The sequence below is a fragment of the Prionailurus viverrinus genome, chromosome D1 (assembly GCF_022837055.1).
Source record: "Prionailurus viverrinus isolate Anna chromosome D1, UM_Priviv_1.0, whole genome shotgun sequence".
Lineage (NCBI taxonomy): Eukaryota > Metazoa > Chordata > Mammalia > Carnivora > Felidae > Prionailurus > Prionailurus viverrinus.
Window position 1 is genome coordinate 63,975,271 of NC_062570.1, and position 10,127 is coordinate 63,985,397.

The 10,127-nt window shown below is 38.0% G+C and overlaps 1 protein-coding gene across 1 annotated transcript; it reads right to left on the reverse strand.

Moving 5' to 3' along the window:
- Positions 1–5,639: 5,639 nt before the first annotated feature.
- LOC125177249 (olfactory receptor 6) lies at positions 5,640–6,596 on the reverse strand. Its single transcript, XM_047879388.1, has one exon. It carries the CDS (start codon positions 6,594–6,596, stop codon positions 5,640–5,642), a length of 957 nt encoding a protein of 318 aa, XP_047735344.1.
- Between the last annotated feature and the right edge of the window lie 3,531 nt (positions 6,597–10,127).

Below are 10,127 nucleotides of genomic sequence, written 5' to 3' on the forward strand. Positions count from 1 at the left end.
GTATGGGAGGTCAGTGAGACAGGGCCTTCTCTGGCTTGGCAGACCTTCTCTGGGAATGGGTAGCCTTGTCTCTGAATGGCCAATACTACTGAGAGAAGAGTCATGTAGGAATAAGAGGTTGCCTGTCTCCTCTCTTGTGTGAGGAGTTAGGACAGACTGCTTCTCTGATCAGTCACCCTGTAAAGGAATTTTTCTAGCCCTCAAACAATTGTCAGGCTGAGGTCACTGCTTAGGCTTTTAAAAATGCTTCCACTCCTATTGGGCTCTGAAGGAAAAGCTGAATAAAGGAAAAATCCAAGGAAGGGGATATGAGAAAACCCAAAAGGAGAACCTAAAATGACTGGCCTCACTTTCCCTGAGGGCCACAGTGAGCCAGGGCCCTGTTTTGGGGGTGGTTCTTTTGCCTTCCTGTGTGAGGACAATGACTTTGATCCCCCTCTCCTCCCCAGAAGCTTTATTTAAAGGGAAATCTCTCCCCAGCTGACGTATTCCCTCGCTGGAGATCCTAGTCTAGGAGATAGGATTTTAATAAATCCCCTAGGTATGATTCCTGACCTTCCACCTCTGCTTTCTTCTGTCAGTAAATGAGCTCTGCTGGCCCAGAGGGAACCCTTCACCTGTAAAGGAAAACAGAGGGCCATTTTCACATCCCTGACTGTGCATTTAGTGACCATGTCTTGGGCTAGTACTACCAATCTGCTCCAAGACCCATGGTATAATGAAGACCCTACATGGTCTCAGAAAAGGTGTGGAAGCAAGACTCTTAGTCTTTCCCCAAGAGGTAATCCTTTCACTGAACATAAGTGAGTATCTCAGAGCAAATTAACTAAGACAAATGCATACAGGATTTCCTGCTTTATTTTCCCTCCATAGATATGTTTTCTTTTTAAATTTTCTTACTCAATAGTTATTGGACTCCTATGTGCCAGATGTGAGGTGCTAAGTTATATATCAATGAAAAAAATAGACAACTATCCCTCTGACATGGGTCTTATATTAGAACACTTGTAACATGGAAGGGGCAGCACTGTGTTCTCACTGCAAGAGACACTAACCCTGGATATAGATTTGCCTTTCCTAAATGCAATGCTTATGTCAAAACTACTATCTGTGGACTTACAGAATGACCTTATCCACTGTCATGCTCTTCCACATAGCATTGCTTCAGATCAATAAATGCGGTACACTTCACAGTAAATGAATTATAGCAATGGGCCCATCCTCATGGAATTCACTGATCTTACCATTTTCTCCACCATCACTGAAGTAGTTGGTTGGATTGTATGGTGGAAAACCTCTTAAAGGGCCAGTTACAGTACCAGCTAGATTGTGATACTTTGTAGGGCTGGAGAAATGTCCTCCAGGATACTGTGTGTGCTCTGAATCAGCATCCAATCTATAGTGCCATTTCTCCCACTACCAATAGGCATATATCCAGCAATCAAGGGGTAAAAATAGGAGTGGCTCCATTCCTTATTACCCCTAGTGAGTCTTAGTAAAATTTTTGTATCCTGTCCCTGTGACTTTCCTGGCCTAGAGGTCTTAGTCCCAAAGGAAGGAATGTTTCCATTAGGAGGTACAACAATACCTCCTCTCTTGGTGTGCATATATATATCACAAATATGTTTTCATTCCTTATCTCCTTTATCCCTATACCACGCAACATAAGATATGTTAAGAAATTAACTTTATGTCACAGTATTTGAGTTACAGGAGAAGAGCAAACATCCTCTAAGGACTTTGCATCTTCTGGAGCAAGATTTAGCATATTTTCAGTTAGAATATATGCAAGTTAAGTTGTATTGTGGTAGGTAGAAGTATGACTTCGTTATTGTCTTTATTTGAAGAGGGTGTGGTTTAAAGAGATGTGTATGAGTGCCAAGTTGACAAGAGATGGACCGTCGTGGTCAGTTTTATGTGTCAATTTGGCTAGGCTTTAGTCCCCACTTTTTCAAACAAACATTAATCTAGGTGTTGCTGTGAAGGTATTTTGTAGAAGTGGTTAAAGTCCATAATCAGATGACTTTAAGTATGAAAGATTATTCTAGATAATCTAGAGGAGGCTGATTCAATCAGTTGAAAGGCTGTAAGAGCAGAACTGAGACTTCCCTGAGGAAAAGAAGTTACACCTGTGGGAAGCAGCTTTAGCTGCTTGAGACTTCCGGGCTGCCTTTTCTGACAGCCTGCCCTATAAATTTCAGATTTGCCTTGCCATCCCCACAACTGCATAAGCCAGCTCCATGTAATAAATCTCTTAATATACATCTCCTACTGGTTCTATTTATTTGTTTGCACCCTTACTTGTACATTCAATATACATTTTTCTGCAGTAAAGGGAAAATTTTACCAATTTAGTCACCTAGAAAACTTCTGGCTACCCTGAGTTTTGACAGTTTATCCATCACTTTCTTGCTGGTTCACTGTCTGATGGATGTCCAGGAAAACTACAGCCTTTTCTATCCACCTCCTTCTCTGCATATTTCTTTTCAGATACAAGTCACACTGTCTTTCCTTCTTGAATGTCACTCTTTGAATTTTGAACAAAATAACATAGTTATAACTGGAGTATAACATTAAATATGTAGCACAATATAAAACTTAATTACATATAGTTTTTGATCTTTAATTCTTAAAATCTGAGTTGTGGATGAAATCGTTAATTGTACCCTTTTATACTTTTCTGAATGTTTTAAATATTTGAAAGTAAAATATTTTAAATATTAAAGTAAAAGAAACATAAAAAGCAAACACATCATAAGTGGACAGAGAACAATGCACTGTTATAGAAACAATAAGTTAACTCTCTTGGAAATCCAGTTCACCAAATAAATTAGAAGGTAAGTAAGTACACAGAGGATTTGTATAACAACTGATCTAATGGCTATATAGAAAACTTTAAAAATCAGACAGTCTAGACTAGAAAAGGAATGTCAGTTCATAAATATAGATGATAGTTGAGATTAGAATAATAAATGACCACAGGCAGGGCTGCTTAACCTAACCAAAATTAAAAAGAATTTTAAGGGGGCACCTGGGTGGCTCAGTTGGTTAAGCGTCCGACTTCAGCCCAGGTCACGATCTCATGGTTCGTGAGTTCGAGCCCCGCGTCGGGCTCTGGGCTGATGGCTCAGAGCCTGGAGCCTGCTTCCGATTCTGTGTCTCCCTCTCTCTCTGCCCCTCCCCTGTTCATGCTCTGTCTCTGTCTCAAAAGTAAAATAAACGTTAAAAAAATTTTTTTTTAATTTAAGAACAAAAAATAATGTTGTGAGGTTTCAAAATAGCACTAATTGGCCATTAGGAATTAACGAAGATTTTCAAGCAGAAATATATACAGCATAACACTGCTATCTTTTTAAATTTTTTAAAAATGTTTTTATTTATTTTTGAGACAGAGAGAGACAGAGCATGAGCAGGGGAGGGGCAGAGAGAGGGGGAGACACAGAATCTGAAGTGGGCTCCAGGCTCTGAGCTGTCAGCAAAGAGCCCAACACGGGGCTCGAACTCACAGAGTGTGAGATCATGACCTGAGCTGAAGTTGGACGCTCAACCGACTGAGCCACCCAGGTGCCCCAACACTGCTGTCTTTTGACAAAAAGACTAAAAAAATTCTAAGATGGGGTAGAAATGATATGATTCAAGATAGAGCATGTTATATTATTTTCAGTGCCTGTGTGAAGGCCATGGCCCATAGTGCTTCTTTTTGACTAAAGAAAAATGGTACAGAGGCACCTAGGTGGCTCAATTGGTTAAGCATCTGACTTTGGCTCAGGTCATGATCTTGCAGTTCTTGAGTTCAAGACCCATGTAGGGCTCTGTACTGACAGCTCAGAGCCTGGAGCCTGCTTCAGATTCTGTGTCTCCCTCTCTTTCTTTGCCCCTCCCTCACTCACACTCTGTCTCTCTCTTTCTCTCAAAAATAAGCAAACAGTAAAAAAAAATAAGTAAAATAAAAATTATATATATTATTATGAATGTACAGTTGTTAGGCTACAAATAAGGAAGACCAGGAGAAAATAACAGGTTCAGGTAAATTGGAAACTACCACAGTCTGTAAAATATAATAATCTATATAAAATTAAATTAAAACAACCCCATGTGACGTTATACAAAAACTTAATACAAAATGGGAAGACCATGTAATTACAATGTGAATAAAGTCAAAACAAAGCAAATACGGTATCAATAACCCAATTAAACTTATGTAATGTGGTTTCCAAAGTGTTGGGGTAAAATAGTATGCCTGCCATCCTTAAACTCTCTACAGACTATATTTCATTAATTCACTCATCCAATATTGTTGCTGAGCCAGACAGAATCCATCTCTCGTCTATCATTTTATAATGTCTGACTGAAAGTATATAGTAGGATATTGCATCTGCCTTTCCACAATCAAAAAGGAAACAAATGAGAAGAGGAATGTTCTCGGAAACCTCGGAAAATGCTGCACATCTAGGCTAAGTACCATCTAAGCAAAAGCACTTTTGTGGCCTCTTGTCAATGTCAATGCTTCCTTTACCTGAAAAGGAATGGGCTTTAATGAATTGCTACTAGGTTTTCTGAGGGTCTAGCTGCTGACTCTATAACATCTGAAAAATTACACATGTAGAAATTCCAACAAAGGAAAAAAATTAAAGCATGAAGTTATATATTAAATACATATAGTTTATTGAAACTCTATACATTTTTATATTCTAAAATTACATAATTGTTATGTGTAAATATTGCATATAATAATATATAACTATATTTATACACACAAACACATATATACACACAAATGTATGTTAAATTTGCTTTCTCTCTGCCATGATAAGTGTTGCATGCTGTCTACCTTGCGGTATTTCTGTTACAGCCTAAAAGAAGCTTTTCTTTCATATTTTCTTAAATTTGAGAAAGTGATTAAAATGAGATATCATCAATTGATTATAAAAGGAACCAGGCCCCTAACCCTCTAGGAAGCAATAAACAGGTCCTAGCCATGAAGTTAATGATAGCAGAACCTCTTTTTGTTTACTCCCCCTAAGAAAAAGAGGGCTTTTAAGACAAAACAAAATTGGGGTGCCTGGGTGGCTCAGTTGGTTAAGCGTCTGACTTGGGCTCAGGTCATGATCTCACGGTTTGTGAGTTAGAGCCCCGCATTGGGCTCTGTGCTGACTAACCAAAAGTTGAGCTCCAGCTCAGAGCCTGGAGCCTGCTTCTGATTCTGTGTCTCCCTCTCTCTCTGCCCCTCCCCCACTTGTACTCTGTCTGTCTCTCAAAAATAAATAGAACATTTTAAAAAATTAAAAAAATTAATAAAAACAAAACAAAATCAAAATGGAACTATAAAATAGAACTATAAAAACTAGTTGGATAATAACTGATTATTTCTTAGCATCTTCATAAAAATAAAATTATTTTAAAACTCCAGTATCAATATATGTCTCTTAAAGTTCTGGTTATTTCACTCACTACATTAGAAAAAGAAGCATTTAATTAAGGCCTGAAAGAAAAGGAGATTTCCTCTGATTTTTTTTTTTGCCTCTTATCCTTCAATTGTGTACTAAGTCAGTGTGTTTATAATTGCAGACTTTTACCTAATATAAGTGTTTTTTTTTGAGATTAAGTTAAATGAAAAGAGAAGACATGTCTGAGTCTCTTTAGCAAAGACAATCTCTCAAGAAAAGGGCTTGGCCACTAGACATGGTTTTTCTGATGGCATCTTTGACCTCCTTGTTCCTCAGGCAATAGATAATAGGGTTGAGCATGGGAGTAAAGACTGCATATATGGCTGAGATCAATTTGTTAGAATTGAATGAAGCAATGGCTCGAGGTCGGACATACATGAAGATCACAGCTGTATAGAAGATGACCACCACTGTAAGGTGAGAGGCACAGGTGGAGAAGGTCTTCCACTGCCCAGTGGCTGAGGGAATGTGCAGGATGGTAGAGACAATGAAGCCATAGGAAAGGACAGTGGCTGAGAGGGGAAACACAAGAATGAGAATGGCTAGCACAAAGTCTACCATCTCAGCCATAGAAAAATCCATGCAGGCCAGTTTGAGGATAGGAGAAACATCACAGAAAAAATGGTTCAAGATATTATTGCCACAGAAGGCAACTCGGGAGATGAAGTATACCTTTGCCATGGAGATGGTGAAGCCACTCACCCAGGAACTGATGGTCAGCTGAACGCAAAATCCTGTGGTCATCATGGCTGGATAACGAAGAGGACAACATATAGCCACGTAACGGTCATAGGCCATGGCAGCCAAGAGCACACATTCAGTACAGGCAAGTGAGATGAAGAAATAGAGTTGGATCATGCATCCCAGGAAGGAGATGGTATTGGGACGAAGTAGGAATCCAGCCAACATCTTAGGGACTGTGACAGATACATACCAAGTCTCCAGAAAGGACATGGTGCCCAGAAAATAGTACATAGGCTTGTGCAGGGACCCAGTAACCCATACAGTGAGAATGATAACCAAATTCTCCAGCAGCACAAACAGGTAGGTGATGAGGAAGAGAAGGAAAAGCAGAACCTGTAGCCAAGGGGAAGTATGGAAGCCCACGAGGATGAATTCACTAACATAGGTGGTATTTTCCTTTGACATGACTAAGACACCAAAAGACAAAGGATTTAATGAAAATAGCACAAATCAAAGAATGAGATCCACATTAGTAGCAAGGGGCCCTCAGGCTGTAGGTACTTTATCATTAAACTTAACCCTAGTGCCACAATCTGGTCCCAGGGCATGATTTGGCAGTCCTGAAAGGCCACAAGATCCTCCCCAGAAAATCAGATGTCAGAACAGAGCCTGAAAACAAATCCACCAAAGACACAATGTTAAGAATCCAAAGAAACCAATATTGCACTGTATGTTAACTAGAATTTAAATAAATTTTTAAAAAAAAATAGTGGCAAACATAAATGAGGCTGAAGAGATACCCTCTCTATTCCTCTAATATCATTGTATATTCAAAAACGCTTGAGCTGTCATATATATATATATAATTCTCTCCCAGCACCATAATTTCCCACTTACAAAATTATAGCATTAGAAACTGTGGTTAGGGGCGCCTGGGTGGCTCGGTCAGTTAAGCGTCCGCCTTCGGCTCAGGTCATGATCTCATGGTCCGTGAGTTCGAGCCCCACGTCAGGCTCTGTGCTGACTGCTCAGAGCCTGGAGCCTGTTTCAGATTCTGTGTCTCCCTCTCTCTCTGCCCCTCCCCTGTTCATGTTCTGTCTCTCTCTGTCTCAAAAATAAATAAACGTTAAAAAAATTTTTTAAAAAAAGGAACTATGGTTAAAGGAAAATTTTAATTTTCTTTGATAAACTAATAATAATTAATGTATTTTGCTAAAGTTAATGTTTATAAAGTCCATATACCAAGTTTAAGAGTCATTAAAACAATAATACCCTTTATTAAGATAATTTTACTCATGAGAATTTAATTCAAACTAATACCAGAAAACATATGTATGAAGAGGTTCATAACATTATGATACCTAAGAGTGAGGAAATCATTACATAAGTTATGATTGTCAACTGGATGAAATAAGTGATAATTATAAGAATCTTGTAAAAATAAAAAAGGATTTAATAGTTGGTAAAAGCACAAAACAGACAAACAATGAATCTTAAAGCAGAATCATGAGGTCAGATTCAGGATTTAGTCCTTCAGATCTAGGTCAGAAATGTCGTCAGGTAGTACTAGGAGTAAATACTTTCCTTATCAGCATATTTCCAGGTTTCACAGGCAGTTATAAGGCAAAAGACCATCATGGTTGGAACAAGAGCCAAGGGCAGGACAGGGAAACAGCATAGTTAAAATTCTGGAGAAAATAAAATATCAACTGGAAAACACCCTCCTGACCAGGAGAATTTCTGCCTTTGGTGCACTCTTCAGGATGGTCTTTTCAGGATGCTGGCCAAAGTAGTTAACAATTACTTGCCTATTTTTAGGGCCATGGACTTAAAAATTGAATGAAGACTGTCTGCTCTCTTGAATAATTAAACACATTTTTATTTTTTAGATGGCTCCTAATAATAGTATTTTATATATACATATATACTAAATACTATACTATTTTATATATACATGTGTATATGTATATATGTATATATAAAATACTTTTATATATACATATATAATGGTTTTATATATACATATAAAATGGTTCACATTTGATTCCAAATTAATTTGTATAGTTCATCTATATCTTCTTCAAAGACTGGTTCAAAATTTTGATACTCTCAGAAGTGTTACTTGATTAATTCTCTCTACTCCTTGACTCTGAAAACCCTCCTCAATCTGGACATTGCTGAACACAAGTTGCATTTAAGAAGTTACCTTGAGAGTGGGGACTCAGGAGATTCAACAACTCAGAAGGTTTCCTACAGCACAATAGGATCAAAGAGAGAACTGAAATTTAAAAACACTTTCTTCACAAGTGAGGATAGAAGAAAGAGAAAAGTAGAGATAAAAGTTGGCTTGAGATTATAAACAAAATTAATCTTAAAATAGAAACATCTTTTTCGAGACCAATAGAGATGACCTGGAAAGGGAAAAGCAGAATTTAGGGAACTGAAAAGCACAAGATGTGAAATTTCCGAGGTGTTTAGTAGTGATTTCTGATTTATTATGTACTGTGTGGGCCAAAACCCCCAGATCTCCAATAAAGTAGTTGGTTATGTGTGTGGGAAAAATTACCACAGTAAAATATAACTCAAATTTGACTTCTTCCTCCACTAAAAAGAAGTTATCCTTTAATTAATTTTAACAACTCTCTCAGGGAGGTCATTTTTACCCCAGTTGTGAGGCAGTATAGAAGCACCTAGCCTAAACTGGAACAATTACAGTACAATGTTGTGAAGGAATTTTTACATGTAAATGCACACTCATTCATTTCTGGTATTTTAGGAATCATAGAAAACAAAAGAGTAACATAACAAGAGACTTGACATGGACAAAGGGGCCCCAGTACTCAGAGTGTACTAAAGCATGAAAACTACAGACCACTGGGACATATAATTTTAAGACCTGAATTTTAGTCCATGATCTATCTCTGGCTAACTGTATATAATCTGAAGCAAACCTCAGATTATCTAAATTTTAATTCCCTTAAGAGTCAAAAAAGGATATCATATTAAACAATTCAACAAATCATAAACAATTTATAGTATTGTTAGTAGTTAAGAGAAAGATCTATTGAATACTTATTGGGTGCCTGGTCCCACACTGCATTTTGAAAATATAAAGAAGAAAAAGTCATATTTCCCTATTCAAAGTCTTGAGAAGAAGATACAAGTGAACAAGCCATTAGAGTTTAGTGTGTTACAGCCATAAGAAAGATACATACTTGGGGCGATTGGGTGGCTCAGTCAGTTAAGCATCCAACTCTTGATTTCTGCTCAGGTCATGATCTCATGATTTGTGTGATGGAGCTCCATATAGGGCTCTGGGCTAACAGCATGGAGCTTAAGATTCTCTCTCTCTCTCTGCCCCCCACCCAAATAAATAAATAAACATTAAAACAAAAAAGATATATACTCAGGTATATAGGAGAAGTTCCTAACATTGCCTTCAGAAGAAAACTAATGGGACTTTCTTATTTGCACCTGAGCAGCTGAGCCCTGTTGGAGAAAACTCACAAAAGAAGGCAGATGAGGGGCACCTGGGTGGCTCAGTTGGGCTCCGTTAGTTAAGTGTCCAACTCTTGATTTTGGCTTAGGCCCAGCATCAGGCTCTGTGTTGGCAGCACGGAGTCTGCTTGGGACTCTCTCTCTCCCTCTCTCTTTGCCTCTCCCACTCACACTGTCTCTCTCAAATAAATAAAATAAAATAAACTTAATAAAAAGAAGACAAATGATTACTGCTATAAATTTATGGTCATGTAGCTCAACTCGTTCACAAACAATGGCTATCCTACACAATGTTTTAAATCAATTCACTCTCCATGTTTCTCAAAGACTCTTGCCTCTGATCTCCAATCTGCCATCCTCACTCTTTTCTCTGACACTCAGCACAATTTTACCTTCTATTTTACAAATGAAGCTCTAGGATACATATTTATTCAGCTTCCCACTATCAAGTCATTATGCTCACCTTCTGACATCTTTGCTCATTCCTACTTTACTTAT